This window comes from Hemicordylus capensis, chromosome 2 (assembly GCF_027244095.1).
Source record: "Hemicordylus capensis ecotype Gifberg chromosome 2, rHemCap1.1.pri, whole genome shotgun sequence".
Classification (NCBI taxonomy): Eukaryota; Metazoa; Chordata; class Lepidosauria; order Squamata; family Cordylidae; genus Hemicordylus; species Hemicordylus capensis.
Window position 1 is genome coordinate 335,950,596 of NC_069658.1, and position 18,235 is coordinate 335,968,830.

Genomic DNA, 18,235 nt, shown 5'->3' on the forward strand with positions numbered 1-18,235 from the left:
CAGGGTTCTGTGCCTACATGAAGCTACTTCAGAACCATTGTAGCTGCTGTAGCTACAACCAAGTGTAGTTAACCAGCTGTTGCCAGGGAGCTGATGCTCATTTGCTCTTTGAGGCCTGAATTTCAGCGAGGGGCCCTTTAACCTTCAGGCTGGTTTTTTTCTTGCTTAAAATCCAATCCTGGCCAGCACAGTTGTAGTAGCAGTGGTAGATGTAATGACACTTCTAGAGATGGCAGTTATCACAACTGCATTGTAAAAACAGTTTTGACAGTTTTTAGATGAAAAAATGCCTTGTAATATTTTTTTAAGCATACCAGATACAATTCAACTAGAAACAACCACTTGTAGGACCCAGTGGCTGACATCCTAACTATTGAAGCACACGTGTAAAAAGGAACTGCAGGAACACAATGAAGCTCACATGCAACTCCCCTAGTCCCTCTAGAAATAAGCTGCTGCACAAGAAGTAGAAACATACCCACTCTGCCCATGCACTGGAGGCAATCTGGAAAGTCCAAATTCCAGGTGCCTCTCAAATTAGGCAAGGTGGCCCAGAGTAGTGATGTGCACGAACTGGTTCGGTGGTCCTTTTCCAGACCGTCGGACTGGTTTGGAGGTCTGGCGGTTCGGCAGGGGTATGTGTGTTACTTTAAAGGAGCAGGGAGGGTTCTCTTACCCCCACCAGCTGTGTTCCCCCCACCGGCGCTGTACCCTCTTGCTGCCTCCCATCAGCGTCAGACCAGGAGTGGCCAGTCCATGTGTATGGCATCATGCACATGCACCAGCCACTCCTGGTCTGACGCTAACCAGGGCGGCAAGAGGGCATACTGCTGACCCGCACCAGCAATTTTGGGCACAATGCCAGCAGTGGAAATGCAGTTGTGTGTGTGTGTGGGAAAGCACCCTCCCTGCTCCTTAAAGGTACCCCCCCCCCGCCGAACCAGCCATCTGCCAGTTTGTGCACATCCCTAGCCTAGAGGGTATCGAACGCTGCTGAAAGTTCCATGAGACTTCAACAAGGTTGCATTCCCCTTGTCCTTCTCAGTGAAGGTCATTTATTAGGGCAAACAAGGCAGTTTCCATCTCAAACCCACCTGAGTAGATCCAAATAATGAGCATAATCAAAAGACTAGCGGGCTGGTTCAGAAGAACCCAAGCCTCAATGTGTGAGCAAGATGGAGTTGTGGCTGGAGCATGCCCATCCTAAGGTCACTGAAGGATGTTCTTTAATTGCATGTGAGGGATGTTTATCTGAATTGCCCCCCTATAGGTGCTCCCAAACCCTGTGGTCTTGGACCATGTGTAGAGACGTGATTTGGATGAATGTCCCTCTCACATGATTAATAGACGTTCCAACAACACATTGGGATGTTCTTCAGTGATGTAAGGATGGGTGCACTCTGAGCACAACCCTGTCCTGCTCATACATTGGGGTTCCGGTTCATTTGAACCTATCCTATCTTCTTGCTTTGGTAGTGCTTTGCTCCTGGCTACCACTGCGAATTACAGAGACAAAAACCAGCTGTGATAATGCCTACACAATAAACAGCAGTGATCCCACAACATATGATGTTATGGGAGAAAGGTTAGAGAAACAGCCAATGTGCAGCTCAATCGTGAACATACACCCCCAGATTTATGTAAATGTTCTTGATTCCTCTGACTCAGTCTGTAGGGCATGTTGAGAACTTTCTCACAACCAGTGAGAAAGGGCTCGAGGGAGAGTAGGGAGGAAGGCTGCTAGCACTTACCTCCCTGCAGAGGATCCCTCTGTTTTGCTGGGCAGGCGGATCGCTTGCCCAGACAATTGCTGGCTGCACCCAGCAGTGTGGAGGGTCAGGGACTGGGAATTATCACCCTACCTCCCAAACTCCCATAAGGCACTGTGCAAGTGCACGGTGCATTGCGGGGATTCCCCCAATGCTGGCTGGGAGCCCCACCGTCTCCCAGCCCTGGCTGCCTGATGAGCAGACAAATGGGGCTAAGGGAGCACTTGCTCTTTTAACCTCATTTTGGAAGCGGGGTCCAGAGGCAAATGTGCTGCCACCCTGCTGCTGGGAGTTGAATAGCTCCTAGCAGTCCTCACAAGCTGGCTAAACCAGCCTGGGCTTCCTTAGCCCGGTTTTGCCTGCACATGAGATCAGCCTCATTGATTCCTAGCCTGTCTACTGAATACTGCTCAAGTACTGATAATTAAAAATAATCAAAAAGACAGATTTTTGACAGCCTTTTAATGAGATAAAGTGTAGATTTTGATTTAAAAAGCATGCCAGACACAATCCAACCAAAGCTAACCACTTGCAAGACCCACTTATTTCAATCGGAGAGATTTAAGCTCAAGTAAATCTATGGGATTTAAAAGTGGTTATCTTTGGCTAGATCAAGCACACTGATTTTAAACAGAAGAGTTTGTTATGCCTGTAACAAAAGCATAAAGCTGGTTTTTGTTACGGACATAACAAAATATATGATAAATCTATTTTTATGTTAGTGGAGATGGGTAAGATTTATTTTAATTATTAAGGTAACAAAAGCAGGCAAACACCAGTTAAGGTGTCATTTCTCTTTCCTAAGAACTGATCACAGCCTGCAGGTGTATGCCATGCAATACAGGACAATTGGTTAATTACTGAGTTGGCTGAAAAAATCATTTGGGAGAGCCAAAGACAAAATGATTAGTCAATATTACACACATCATCAAAGCTTTTCTTATTCCAGTATACATTACACTTCCCATGAAGTGCACTTTTGCATTTCTTTTAAGATGCAAGAACAAAACATGCAATGAATGTGGTGCTGTATCGCCTTGATATGTTACAAGAACTGGGATGTTCTAATGTGTTAGCTTGACTCATGCAGAACACCTGCCAGAAGATATTAAAAATGCACTAAATGCAAGAACATGTTGGAAGACCTGTGCTATAGAATATTTTTTTCTTAAAAAGCTACAGTGATGCTTCCTCATCCCTCACTGCACTTTTAATAACTTGCTAGGAACAACAACAACAAAATTGCAAAGCATCCCCCCACCACCAAAAAAACCCGCCTCTCATGTGAACTTCAACATGCTTCATAACGCAAAACTGTCATGATCTATTCCAGGTTTTCTTGGGTGGGGCATGAGACCTGCTACATGCTTTGGGAATGTATCACTGATCCAGCAAGATGTACAGAATGTTATAAATGTAACTTAACCATCCTGTTCACTCCACTCCCTCGGCACGGAACAGCTGAGCTATATATTTTCAGAGTGGCGCCAGCCCTTTAAAAGAGGAAATGTGCCTTCTGATGTAAACATGTTTTTAAATCCTTGGGACTCCTTTTGGAGGCAGGCATAAACCTTACAGTGGAATTAATCTATGTGAATGTTTCTAGAAATACTTAATAGCAATCTTTATTGGAAAAATATTTTTCCAATGTACTATAAATATAACTATAATGCATTTGTGGGAATTGTTTTAAAACCTTCTGATGGAGGAAAACACCATGTTGAACTTTGCCTTAACTGTGATTGGAGAATGTCTGGATTCTCATTCATAAGTAGATTTGCCACATGTTTAAAAAATCCACAGGTCTGTTCCTATGAAGTAGCGACAGCTCAAAACAGTTGTAGGAGGGAGAGCTCTCTGGAAAGGGAACAGGCAGTAGTGTAAAGGGGAGAAAGAGAAAGAGGGAAATCCAAACATCTTATTTAAAACCGTTTTCTCTGGGCACATGGTCAAAGTGTGTGTGTGTGTGTGTGTGTGTGTGTGTGTGTGTGTGTGTGTGTGTGTGTGGTATTTTCTGTAGTCTCTTGCAGCAAAGGTTACAATTCTTACATTGATTAACACATAAAATGTCTGAGCAAAATGATCAGCAGTGTTATTTCCATCACAGATATTCTTTGATTTTTGCCATCATTCCGTATGATCAAAGAGGAGTCTGATCTGTTTGAAACAAAGCACAAATAGCTTTGGCTTTTGAATAATTCTGAACCTTTGAAACTTTCCTAGTGAGGTTGACTTGAGAATGAATAAAAATAAACTCATCGAATAATTACCTTCAAAGCATTCACCTTCTGGGAATTTTGTTTATTTGACCATAAACTGGATATAAGAATTGAGCCAAGTTAAAAGGAAGGCAGGAAAATGTGTGTGTGCGCACGCGCACACATGTGCATGAAAATATTTGACAGTGGCAAAAAGTACCTCTTTTAGTGTTTTTGTTTTGTTTTGAAGGAAGGCAAAATTTTATCTCACAGTGAAACTGATCCAGAAACCATTACCCTTACTCTTTATTGCCTTTGTTTGCCCTCAGTAACAAAATCAAATCCTATGCCTAATTGGGATAGGACACAGGTACTGCAACCACAGCTTGTAATAAATCCAGATGCTGATGCTTTCTCCCCTTTTACTCAGACAACATTATCACAGGACCAGACAACATCAGGGATACCATCAGGGGCTCATTCTCTACTGTGGTATAAGCTATCACCTGCCAACAGTGCCCGCCTGCTAACTACATAGGACAAACAGGTCAATCTCTATGCAAAAGAACAAATGGATACATATCTGGCATAAAAATGGCAACCTTCCAAAACCAGTGGAAGTACATGTCAGTTTCCCAGGTCGTTTACAGCCAAGCTAAAGGTCATAATTTTAAACAAAGGAACTTCAAAGGGAAACTCCAGTGGACAATTGACTAGAATCTATTATATTAATTCTCCTGGGTATGCCTTGGAATGTGCGTCCCGGCGCCCAGCTGATTGGCTGGGCAGCAGAGGCGCCTGATTGGCTGAGCCAAACCCAGGAGGATTGGTTGGTGGTGGGCCAGGCGGCGGTGGCGGGCCTGGCTGCGGAGGCCAGGTGCCCATTGGAGGCTGGGGTGGGAGGGAAACGGGCGGCGGGACATCCCTCTTCGCCACCCGGGAGGAGGAAGGGTAGTGGCAGAGCACTTTTTGGCTGCCTGCTGCCTGGTAATGAGGGCCTGTGGCGGCTGTGAGGTCTGGCCAAAAATGGCCACCTGCTGCCCGGTGAGGTAAAATACTCAGTGCGGGTGTGGGGGAGGGAGGGCAAGAGAGAGTGGGGCAGGAGGGGGAAGGAGGGTGAGAGAGGGGAGGGGGAGGGAGGGCAAGAGAGTGGGACAGTAGGGAGGGGGAGGGGACCAAGAGAGTGGGGCAGGAGGGGGGAGGGAGAGTGTGTGTCCCAGCGCCCAGCTGATTGGCTAGGCAGTGGATGTGCCTGATTGGCTGAGGCACACCCAGGACGTGGAGGCCAGAGACGATGGCAGACCCGGCCCGACCGCGGAGGCCAGAAGCGGCGGGCCCGGCCCGGCCGTGGAGACAAGGCCCAGGAGGGGGGAAGAAAGTGGGAGGGCAGAAATGGCGGTGGGGAGGAGAGGCGGCTGGGCCAGGAAGCCGAGACTGGAGCAGAAGGGGGGAAGAGGTAACCACCGGCCCCAAAGAGCACACAGATGCTCTGTGCGAGGTTGGCTAGTTTACTAGAAATTATCAGGAAATTTGATTCTATTTCTTTTGAACAAAGACAGCTGTTTCTTATCTCACTTTATATGTTAATTAACTTCCTTCAGCCATAAATACTGTATTATCATTTATTATTGCTGATATAAATCCTCATTGTACTCATCTCACACATTTAGCTGCACATAAGAAGACCCACCCACTGTACATCTCATATCCATTGTTGTACACCCATTCTGGTTCCAATTTTAATATATTTTAGTTAATTCACTTAGCTTAGCAAGGAAGATGCTTTACCTCCTATTTACTGCTGCTACGATTTGTCATTATATTTTTCTCTTTATTATTATTATTATTATTATTATTATTATTATTATTATTATTATTATTATTCTACACAGTCAGACAGGTGTTATTGACTGGTTTGTTTTATCCAGACATCAAGTCCTTCCCAAGGACCTGGGATGCCAGAATTTTATTGTCAATGTTGTTGCTGTTGTTATAGATATCGTCGCAGAATATAGGCTATTCCCAGTAAAGCTGCTTTTTGTAACTGGCTGATGGTGATTTCTGTGGCCCCTATGGTGTTGAGGTGCTCTTCAAGGTCTTTTGGAACTGCACCCAGGGCACCAATGACCACTGGGATTATTTTGGTCTTTTTCTGCCACAGCCTTTCAATTTCAATTTGTAGATCTTTGTATTTGGTGATTTTTTCTATTTCTTTTTCTTCTATTCTGCTATTGCTATGTCGATAATTTTGCTATGTCGATAATTGCTATGTCGATAATTTTGACTTGTTTTTCTTTCTTCTCAACTACAGTTATATCTGGTGTATTGTATTATTATTATTATTATTATTATTACATTTATATCCCGCTCTTCCTCCAAGGAGCCCAGAGCGGTGTACTACATACTTGAGTTTCTCTTTTCACAAGAACCCTGTGAAGTAGGTTAGGCTCAGAGCGAAGTGACTGGCCCAGAGTCACCCAGCTAGTTTCATGGCTGAATGGGGATTTGAACTTGGGTCTCCCCAGTCCTAGTTCAGCACTCTAACCACTACACCACACTGGCTCTAACTTTGCAGAATAATGGTCACTGGCTGGATCTCTTCCAACTGATTGTCCTTTGACCCCACCACTGCAGTTTCTCTCTTCCTGCCATGTGGACACACAAAAGTTTGGATGCCACTGCCACTTCAAGGATCTCAAATAGTGGGGTGTAGTCTTTAAGGTGCTACAAGATGCCCTGCTGATTTTGCTGTAACACACAGCTACCTCCTGGAAGTTGCAAGAACAGTTTGCATCCCACTTATTTGCTTTCCAGGGAAAGGGGCTACTTACTGAGTGTGCCATGATTCCTGCAGTAATGCTACTACTGATACAATGGCTCAAATCTCAAAGTAGTCCATCAGCTAATTTCAGCCATTAGGTTCCAGCTGTTATGAAAAGAGGGGCAGAACTTTAAGCCAGAAGGGTGAACTGTTGTTCTTCTTGACAGGGCTGCCAGAGTAAAAAGCCCTTTTATGCTTAAAGTGGGCCATGAGGCACAATTAACAGGGGAGCACTAGCTGAATGAACATGTTTTATGCAGAAGGACATTTTTGAAAGAAAAATTAAAACAAACCCCATTACTTTATATAATTAGAGAATGTGATCTGGATGAAATTTTAAATCTCTGATCTACTTTTTGTTGTTGTATTACCTACTGTTTTTGCATAATTAAAATATGGCAGGTAGTTTACACACAAGAGGGAGTAACTGTATTAAAAATAATTCTTCCTAACCAACTTTTAAAGGGTGATCATGCATGAAATAAAGCAAGATGATAATGCTAGTTGTCATTTAAATAGTGAAAACCAGCGTTCTCTGTAAGAGTATTTAAAAAGGCAATTCAACTTAAACCAGAAATTACAGTCTGACCCTTAGAAGTGAGCCCCACTAAGTTTAATAGGACTTATTCCCATATAACTATGTACAGAATTGCAAACTATGAACCTGTGAATGATTTTGCTCATCAGATATTTTTAATTTCAAAGTCAACTGAAAAAAAACAAACCCCAGCATTGAAGCGCAAGAACCTTTTTTTAAAGGCCACCCATCTAAAAGACTATTTATTTTGTTTAATGCCATAAATGAGAATTAGCCTGACATTTTCAAAGTGGCCCAGAGAGTACATTTTATTTGATCAAATACATTAGTTGTGGGGAATGGAAAATGCTTCTTAGGCCATTAACAGAATTGGTTCATTAAGAGGTACCATGTGAATCATTTTTGATCCTATGACTGAGACCATCAAATCAATTATTCTCATAGCTACTGTGACAAAAACTCATTTATGAAGATTTCTTAACATGTGGATTATGCCATGGCTGCTTCACCAAATGGCCAATTAGATTATCCAGTGTATCTGAAGCAATTGGCAGTGGGTTTCTCCCTGATTTGATCCTGTAATACGACTCATTAAATTACTTCAGTCGCTAGAACTCAGGGACATTAATTAATTATTTTCCATAGGTTATGTTCAATTTTCTAGAAAGATGAGACGTGGCAAAGAGTACATAAACTTTATGGTGGGGGAAAGGGTTACTAAGTGACTCTAGCAACTGCTATTAGAGGATCTTCACATGGGGGATTTATTTCATCTTCTTCACTGGTTCTTATGGACAATGTTGGTGGGCAGATGACTTGGATTTTTTGTTCATGATTAAGCTATCCAATCAGTTAAAAATTTAATTTTTCAAGACTACTTTTTACTACCAGGAATGCTCAGGGCAAAATATTGGAGGAGGAACAGTATGAGCAGATTACACTTCAAGAGGAGAGATTTGGGTACTCTGAGGGTACACATCCCCTCACTTGCACCTGGTACACCTCTGCACATGTTCCTCTTCCAGTTCTTTGCCTCATGCAGTAGTCTTTCATTATCTCTTGTCATTTTTTAAAAGTTTCTAGCTGTTATGCTATATCACTCTTCCATCTCCTCTCCCCTGCAATTTCTCACCATCATTGATGCCAATTTGTTTCAAACCACTGTCTGTAGGTTTAAAAAAAAAGGCACATGGGATGTAGGATCCCATGTAGATTTTTTTGTCCCGATTTCTTTATCTGCTCCTCCAAGCTATCAAGAAGACAACACAGGAAGATTTAAATGGCCAAAAATCAAGCCTCAAAACAAGGAAAAACGTGTGCTCTCAAGAGGGGAGTTGATGCATATTTATTCAGAAGTAAGTCTCACTAAGTCCAATGGTGCTGACAGGAAAGTGTGCATAAGACTGAAGCCAAGTCATTAAAGGAAAACATTCTGTTAGAGGAAATATTTTCAGGAAATGACAAATTAAGAACAATGTCCAGAGAAACAGTAACACTAACATCTCTCTCTCTCTCTCTCTCTCTCTCTCTCTCTCTCTCTCTCTCTCTCTCTCTCTCTCTCTCTCATCAGCAGGGCTCAGAGAAGGCTCTCAGCACAAGGGGGAGGAGCATTGCTGAGGAAGTGTGATAAGCCAGAAAAACATGACAACAGAAGTTAAATAATAATAAAAGCACAGCAGCTGTTCCCACTAACTACAATGGGACTTATTCCCTGAAACTCTGTACTTCTGAGCAGCAAAGTATTGCACATTTTAAAAATAAACGTTAGCAGTGGGGTCCTCTTGAAGAGTGGAAGAGTAAATGGAAATATGTAATGGGGTTGATCTCAGGAAGTGTACCAGAAGATCACTATTATGAAGAGAGCGAGAGAGAGAGAAAGTCCTGAGTTTCTACACATGCACACAGAATGCACCATAGAGGAGGCTGTGATTGGGGGAGCGACTGTAGCTTGCAAAGGAAAGGGACACTGCCTGCATTGTCTGTCCTGTGTGGACAGAAAAAGTGGAAAGGACTCCCAGAACTGGTTAGGTTTGGATGTCTAAGAATGACTCCACTGAGTTCTTCTGGTAGTTCACTAAAGCTTCCTTAAAAACTCCTACGTCTGGAAACACCCTTAATGAAAACTGAATTTCACATGATTACTAGTACCAGTAACTTTCTGCCTATTGAGGTAGTAATGTTTTTGCTGGCTGAGTGCTGTACAGTGTACACTATATGCACCGACTAGCATTCTTACCTTTTGAGAGGAGTTGTGTATCCTTTATTATAAGATTCAATATAGTTCCTTACTATTTATATTAGTAGGAATATTTATTTACCCTATTTATTTGGCTCCATGTTCCTTAAATGAAGTAGTTATACATTTCTCTCCCCACTGCTGTCTTAAATAAATATAGCATTTATTTTGCTATTTACAATACCATTCAATATGAAGCATTTCAATTTATTAAACTAGATGTCAATAATACAAAACTGCACTATAAACCGGTATATAATGTGAATATAATTTCTCAATGCATTTGAGAAAATTTTCTGGTGGTAAAAAGTTACTAAAAATGATGCCTTAGTAAGAATGCCCTGCTAACTTGGTGAAGAGGCACCTTTCACCGTGGTGATTCTCTTTATTTAGCAGGGGGAGAGTAGCTGGCCCTATCCACCCCCAGCATAGTACCTCCAGTGAATGTTGCTGGTATCTCTCTTATGTTTCTTTTTAGATTGTGAGTACTTTGGGGAAAGGGATCCATCTTATTTATTTATTATTTCTCTGTGTAAACCACCCTGAGCCATTTTTGGAAGGGCGGCATAGTAATCAAATGAATGAATAAATAAATAAACCAAAGTACTGGAGTCTACTGGTGTGCTAGACCAGCATAATGGGTCCCTGAGCTGCTCCATCAAATATAATGGGGTTCTGAGCCCCTGAAAATGCGTATGTCTAAGCAGTGCTCATGAACTGAAATGCATGCATCTGCCCATATCCTCAAGGATGCCAACTTGGTTTTATAGTGAGCCACATAACTCTATGTGGGTGCGGAGAACCTAAAGGAACAAGGCTTCCCATGAAATGAGCTGCACATTTCCCTTTTTCTTAAGGAAAATCCCCTATTCATACCCAAAAGCTTGAAAATAAGAAGCTAGCTCACCCACAAAATGCATGTGGAATGATGCACAATGAGCAGCATTCAATGATTTTCCATTTAATAATATAATGCTATGAGCTAGGCAGTCTAACCAATGAGTTATGATGCACTTTCTCTCTCCAAAGGCACTGAGCTCCACAAATTGTGGTGCTCTATCAGCAGGGATCCATAGCATGTAATGATTCCAAAACCAGTCTTACGATTGGTTCAAACTATCTGTCATTCTAAATACCACATGTCGTTATTGCAGGGAAGGTAAATACTGGTAGGTGACAGGTCATAGACAGAGACTAAAGAGTGCCTTTGAATATCTGTAGAGGGACAGGCCACTGATGGGTGGGCAGCCATTTCAGGAGAAGATAACACTGAAGAGTCTGGCTCGCTTGTATGTGCAGCTATCCCAGCACTCCTCTCCTACCTCTGAGGCTATCTTAGAAAACTTGAATGAGTTCAGCGCCACAGGACACTGGTGCCACTCATTAAAATATAATGAGTGCTCATTACACCCAATAAGTGTTCATTGTATTTTAATGAGCACAACAAACATTCTTCTACGGGGAAAACTCAAGGGTGTAATAAATGCTGGTAACAGGCATAAGGAAGGAGGGACAGCATAGACTGGAAAAAGTTATATCTCCTAAAGCAGATGGTACTTCTGTTTTGCGATTAGTGATTTTAGATGTTCAGAATCCTGGAATATAGCCTCCAAATATCATGCAGCAGCATTTTTAAAAAATCAAACTGCTGGTGCAGCTTTCAATCCACCAAGAAACAAAGAGAGACCCACCCCCCAAACTATTCACTAACCATGTGATGAAAAAACAAGCACAACTTTTTCCAATAGATCTATAATGGAAATTATATTTAAGATAAGACAAAACAATTGGAAATGGTATCAATGAAACAATTGTATGGTGTGAGAGGAATGATAAAGTCCATAGTGTGGAAATTTATGTGATGCATCAACGAATAGTCCACACTTCACATGTAGCTTATGTATTACCTGATAGGGGGAGGGACATAGCTCAGTAAGGTCTCAGGCTTTTCATTAATTTTAATTGGTTTTATATCATGAAATTGTTTTAATCATTTAATCTGTACTTATATTTGTTGTATCTGAACTTATGTACAGCTCCTCAAGATGCACATGTCAGGTGGTATAGAAATATGAGAGAGAGAGCGATCCCACGCTTTGCATGCAGAAGTTTCCAGGTTCAAGCCCAGTTAAACCTCAACTATTTTAGGGATGGGAAAGGCTTCTGCCTGCGCATGAGCAGCCTCCAAGCCCTGAGTGGCCAGACTGGCTGCCCACACGACTGCTGGCTCCATCACAAAGCCAGTGGAGGCTGCGGGGATCGGGGGCTGCCCAGCCACTGGAAGTTCCAGGATGCTCCACGCAAGGGCATTCTGGAAAGGCCCTCAAGGCCAGGAGGCTGGCTGCAGCCTCCCGGTCAGGGGTCTACTCATGTGTCACCATGCACTGCGGCTCCACAGAAGCAAAAAACCCCTGAGATGAATGGAGCACTTGCTCCGTTAACCTTGTTTAAGGGGAGGGGGGATTAGGAGGGCTAGCCACCTTGGAATCACCAGGCTCGCCCGCAATCCCAGTGGTTCCGACGATCGGTAGAAAGCAGGCTAGGCTCCCTTAGCCCACTTTCTACTGATGGTGGGAATAGGGGTGTGCAATTCGGGATTTCGGGTGATTCGGCTCGGACCCGAACCGAATCACCCCTGTTCTGTTTTGTGCCTGAATCTGGGTCACCCGAATCACCCTTGATTCGGTTCGGATTCGGATTTAATCCGAATCCGAATCGATTCGGGGGGGTAAAAAGGGGCCCAGGGGCAAAATTTTGGGGTGGGGTGGTAGTGCCCAATGGGTAGAGTCTACCACCCCAATTTCAGGGGGATTGGGCAAAATCCTGATTTTTGGTGAATTTTTAAAGTTTTAGTGACTTTGGGGCAGTTCGGGGGCATAGCATGGGATCTGGGCAAAAGGAGTGGGGTGGGGTGGTAGTGCCTAATGGGTGCAGGCTACCACCCCAATTTCAGGGGGATTGGGCAAAGGGCTGATTTTTGGTAAATTTCTGAAAATTTCATGTCTTTGGGGCAGATTGGGGCATATTGGGGCAGAAAGTGGGGCCTGGGGCAGAATAGTGGGGTGGGGTGGTAGTCCCTAATGGGGGGAGGCTACCACCCCAATTTCAGGGGGTTTGGACAAAGGGGTGATTTTTTGAGAATTTTTGAAGTTTTAGTGACTTTGGGGCAGTTTGGGGGCAGAAAGTGGATCTGCCCCAAAAGAGTGGGGTGGAGTGGTAGTGCCTAATGGGTGGAGGCTACCACCCCAATTTCAGGGGGATTGGGCAGAGGGCTGATTTTTTGAGAATTTTTGAAGTTTGGGTGTCTTTGGGGCAGATTGGGGGCAGAAAGTGGATCTGCCCCAAAGGAGTGGGGTGGGCTGGTAGATAGTGCCTAATGGGTGGAGGCTACCACCCATCCCCAATTTAAGAGTGATTGGGCAGAGGGGTGAATTATGGTGAATTTATTTGTATGAGGTTTGTCTTCATAAGGTGAAGCGTGCTAAAGTAAATTGATTACTTCCTCATATTATTCATAGTAAAGGAAAGTGTGAAAAAGTGAAAGTGGGGTCATGAGAGTTGTTTAATTGAAAAATATCTCATTTGCTATGATAGAATGAGAATTCACACCTCAGAAAAAACTTCTGAGGTGTGAATTCTCATTCTATCATAGCAAATGAGATTTTTTTCAATTAAACAACTCTTATGACCCCACTCACTTTTTCACACTTTCCTTTACTATGAATAATATGAGGAAGTAATCAATTTAGCACACTTCACCTTATGAAGACAAACCTCATACAAATAAATTCACCATAATTCACCCCCTGCCCAATCACTCTTAAATTGGGGATGGGTGGTAGCCTCCAGCCATTAGGCACTATCTACCAGCCCACCCCACTCCTTTGGGGCAGATCCACTTTCTGCCCCTAATCTGCCCCAAAGACACCCAAACTTCAAAAATTCTCAAAAAATCAGCCCTCTGCCCAATCCCCCTGAAATTGGGGTGGTAGCCTCCACCCATTAGGCACTACCACCCCACCCCACTCTTTTGGGGCAGATCCACTTTCTGCCCCCAAACTGCCCCAAAGTCACTAAAACTTCAAAAATTCTCAAAAAATCACCCCTTTGTCCAAACCCCCTGAAATTGGGGTGGTAGCCTCCCCCATTAGGCACTACCACCCCACCCCACTATTCTGCCCCAGGCCCCACTTTCTGCCCCAATATGCCCCAATCTGCCCCAAAGACATGAAATTTTCAGAAATTTACCAAAAATCAGCCCTTTGCCCAATCCCCCTGAAATTGGGGTGGTAGCCTGCACCCATTAGGCACTACCACCCCACCCCACTCCTTTTGCCCAGATCCCATGCTATGCCCCCGAACTGCCCCAAAGTCACTAAAACTTTAAAAAATCGCCAAAAATCAACCATGAACCGAATCACCCGAATTTTTCATGCCCGAAATTCGGGTGATTCGGCTCATGCCCGAAAAATATCGGGGGACATCGGGGGTGATTCAGTTCGGCCCCGAATCACCTGAAATTGTTTGTTTCGGGCACAGATCGTTCTGTGCCCGAATTTTTTTGCACATCCCTAGGTGGGAATAGCTTCACTAGCTTTTCTCCTTAAGGCAGCATGTATGCAATACCAGCAGAGTAATATGGAAGTAGCCTTGATGTTGTGTGGGTACTACAGTAGTTTTGCTGCAGGCTATGGTAGTAGTCAGTGTTACAATCTCTTAAAAATGAGAGGAAAGATGCACAGCAGCAGTGGAGAATGGAAAATATATCAGTCAAACATTCTTCTTTTAAAATGCTACATGAATATCCCAGCGCTAAAGCAGAGAAGCATTCAACCTTTCTATTTTTTAAAGAAGTGGTATGTTTTAATCTTCACAGAGTTGTATATTATTCATCACCAGTGATACAGTGGGCACTATCAAATAGATGACTGTGGCACTCACACAGCCACATTCCACACACAGTATTTAGACAAGCAAGACATTTGCTGGGCTGTGAGGGCAGTAACATCATCTTTTTCCAAGCACCAAATATGGGAGATGGAATAATAGGGAACATTGTGCAATTTCTGCACAGCAGAAGTGCAGATATGGGCATCCGGATCCCAAACAGTCCCAATTATTTCACAAAAACAAAATCATCAGGATAAATCCTACAAATCTGGCTTAAAAGCACTAGAACATAAAAGCACTAGAACATAATATGGCTTACTGTTGTTATATATTAGTCCCAACATATAATTCAAAACAAGTCAATTCCAATATCATGTCTTTACTGCACAATGTTAATCACTCAGTGTATATGATCACTCTATATTACCGTGGTTTCATCTCTTGGATAAGGATGATGCACAATTTATCATGTAAACAATCTCTTATGGCTTGACACAACAAGATAGGCAGTCTGATCTGACCTTCACCAAAAGGAGGGGAACTGAAAGGGAAAGGGAGCTGATGCAGGATAACACAGCTACTCACATGACAACACACACACACACACACACACACACACACACACACACACACACACACACACCACCCTCTCATAAAACAGCCCCTTTACAGATTTGTCATAGCATTTTATAGATATAGATATAGATATAGATATAGATATAGATATATATTTGGACTGATTTTGTTCCAGGAAAAGTTTTGTGCTCAAACTATGATCGGATTTTAATTTGTCAATTCAGGAGCCATGACTAGAATAGTATTTGTGTGCATGAGTGTTCTCTTTCTCTTTCATTGATACAAACAATATGCTTCCTTGTTTGAATAAGAATGAAATTATCTCTTAGGCTACTTCCGTCCAGGAAAACAATAGCTGTGTAAGACACTGTTGATCTGTAGGTTTTATACTGGCTTTTCGTATTCTTTGATACATTTTACTTTTTGAGCAGGTTTCCCCCACCCCACCATTGAAATGGATAGGAATATACAGACAGAGGAAGATGAGTAACTTCAACCATTCTGATGGTGGGACAGTCTTTAGGGCAGGGCAAGCAGGGTGACCACCTTAGGTCCTGCTTCTTTAATCCCCATTAAATTTAACTTGAAGGGGGCCCTATAGTAGCTGATTTGCCTCAGGGTCCTCATCCTGCCAGGACTCTATGACAGTCCTGGCTGATGGTATTTAAAGGAGTTAAAAAGAGTAATACACAAACCTCTGAAACAAGGCAACACTTATTTTCTCTCTCTTTTTCCTCTTGGGTTTCCCCAAAAGATTTCATAGCAGCTTCCTCCCATTCTGCGTGGTGGGCTTCCATGTGCACACTGGGACCCAACATGTTATATTGCTGCAACTGTATGTCAGCATTATAGCCTAAAGAGCATCTGTCACCCTGCCCCCTGCAAACAAAACAAATGTAACTTAAGCAACCTCTACTTACAATTGTGAAGTTCATAACTTTGAGGATCCAGATGGTCATAGCAAGGTTCACCAGTATTAAAATCATTAGGAGTAGCACAAAGAAATAGAGGCATCTTTTCCGCCAGCCATAAATCCCCACTTTGTATACATGTGGTCCATCTGAGCTCTGCATGGCACTCCTGTGTGTGTACTGTTCCTGAGGCATCTGGAAGAAACAAAACCAGACATGAAGGCACATGTTAAGCTGTAGGATCAAGCAAGACATTGAGATGTGCATGCTTGTATATCGTAGACCTTTGTGAATACTTGCAGGACAAAACATCTTCCCATGGCTTGTGGCTGTGATGCTCCCCTGTTTATTTTTTTTATAGCAATGAATCATAATGCAGGTACATTATATACATTTCAACACATAAACATACCCCAAATAATGTCACATAAAGACTGGTCTCAAATGCTGTCTTAGCAGTTACAGGTTTTTGCCAGGCAGGCACCCTAGGGTCCCACAAAACCCTGAGGGGAAATTTTTGCATGCATTTTGTAAAAGAAGTTGAGTTCGGCACTTTGTTTTGAGGAGACAATATTACTTCTCTGAGGCTTTAATTCACAAAAATGATCTTAAATAAAATTATTCCTGGTTGCCAAGGAAAGGGCACAGGGTTTCTTTGCTTGAAGCAATTTTAATATGCAATGTTTCTTTATCCACTTATATACAGTAAAGTAATAACGGCCCCAAACTATACAGTGATAACTCTTTGGTGGTTCTTACTTAGGCTTGTTCTGCCAAAGGAGGATCTGCTTTATTTTTATCTCAGCACAATGACACTACTGAGCAGCAAAAGCTTGCTTGTGAGAATCCTGAAGGGTTTGCTGGTCTTGACGTTTCATGGCAGCTGGTGTAGTACAGGGGTTAAGAAGGTAACCTGCAAACCAGGATGCCCATGGACAGCTCATATGTCAGGAAAGTAGGGGTGTGCACAGACTGTTCGGCACGGTTTGGTCCAAATTTGGACCCAATCGCAGGTATGCAAACCGGTTCAGTCAAACTGATCAGCTGGGCTGGTCAGTTTGTCAAGCTGGTTCAAAGTGGTTCACAAATGAATTGCTTGAACCGGCCCAGTTTGCTGCAGTCCACTTCGCAAATAAACCAGTTCTGCACATTCCTGCAGCCAAGTACTCCTCTTGGTGGCTTTAGGCAATTTGCTTTCTCAGTCTAAGTCCCTCTTCCTCACTTATATTATGGGTATAATATTTCTGAACTACCTTACATGGTTGTTCCAAGGATTATTGAGGAACTCTGTACAAAGCACTTTGATCACTGTAACATGCGACCTAATTATTATTATTTGTATCCCGCCATCAACATGCCTAACACGTCTTACAGCAAAGTAAGAGCCACACATACGTTTTTCACAATTAAAGCACACTTCACACATTAGAATCCTCCATGAATAGACAAAGGAGTAGAAGAGAAATCCTAGTGTCCACAATCATGTGAAAAGATCACTAATGGCAACAGTGATGTAGTGCAGGTGCTCTCCATGACAGTCCTCATGGCCATGCACACTCCAACAGCCAGAGAAGCTATCGGCACCCCATCCCTGTGTGTTTCCCCTCCACTACACCCCTGAATGCCAGTCAGCCAATCTGTCCAATATACCAACCTTTTAGTTTGTAAAAAAGGGGAGTAATTTCCTTCAAAACTATGCCTGTAATAATCTGACAGGAGTGCCACGTATGCAAAGCAGATAACATAAAGGTCGGATGCAGCCCCAAAGCAATTGTATTTGGCCCCAAACAGGCCTGCCAAAATTGAATTGAGATGTGATCAAAAATTTGCCCAGTTTCACCCAGAAGGAAAAGAAAACCCCTCTTTCAGTGTTTAAGGAACAGAGGCTATCCACACTTTTATGCTACATTTCTTGGGGAGGAGAGCTGTATGTAACATATAACTGTTTATATGTGTGCTCCATAATTATGACTCCATTCCTGCTAAATGGCTCCAGCTTTACTATGAAGTGCAAACCGAGTGTGTCAGGGGCGTACCAAGGTTGGGATGGGCCCGGAAATGAGATTTTAAAATGGGTCCTTTGCTGCCTTCCTCTCCTTCTCCTGGCCCCATGTCTCTGCTGCAGGAGAACATTAAAGACACATAGGATATAGTGTAGCTTAACTGAGGACAGGAGACTCCAGTTACAAGGTGCCAAATACATAGGAGGTAGGGCTAGGAGAGACTCTTGACTGTAACCTTGGAGAGTTGCTCCCAGTCAGTGTAGACAATACTGAGCTAGATGGAGCTTCCTATG

The 18,235-nt window shown here is 43.0% G+C and overlaps 1 protein-coding gene across 6 annotated transcripts in view; it reads right to left on the reverse strand.

The window, feature by feature from the left end:
* The window catches only part of SGCD (sarcoglycan delta), a 620,371-nt gene that overhangs the window by 318,140 nt on the left and 283,996 nt on the right, over positions 1-18,235 (reverse strand). For all 6 annotated transcript variants that reach the window (XM_053298220.1, XM_053298224.1, XM_053298221.1 and 3 more), the window contains one exon: positions 15,949-16,134. In XM_053298220.1, the coding sequence (XP_053154195.1) occupies positions 15,949-16,134 (186 nt within the window). The remainder of the gene's footprint in view (positions 1-15,948; positions 16,135-18,235) is intronic.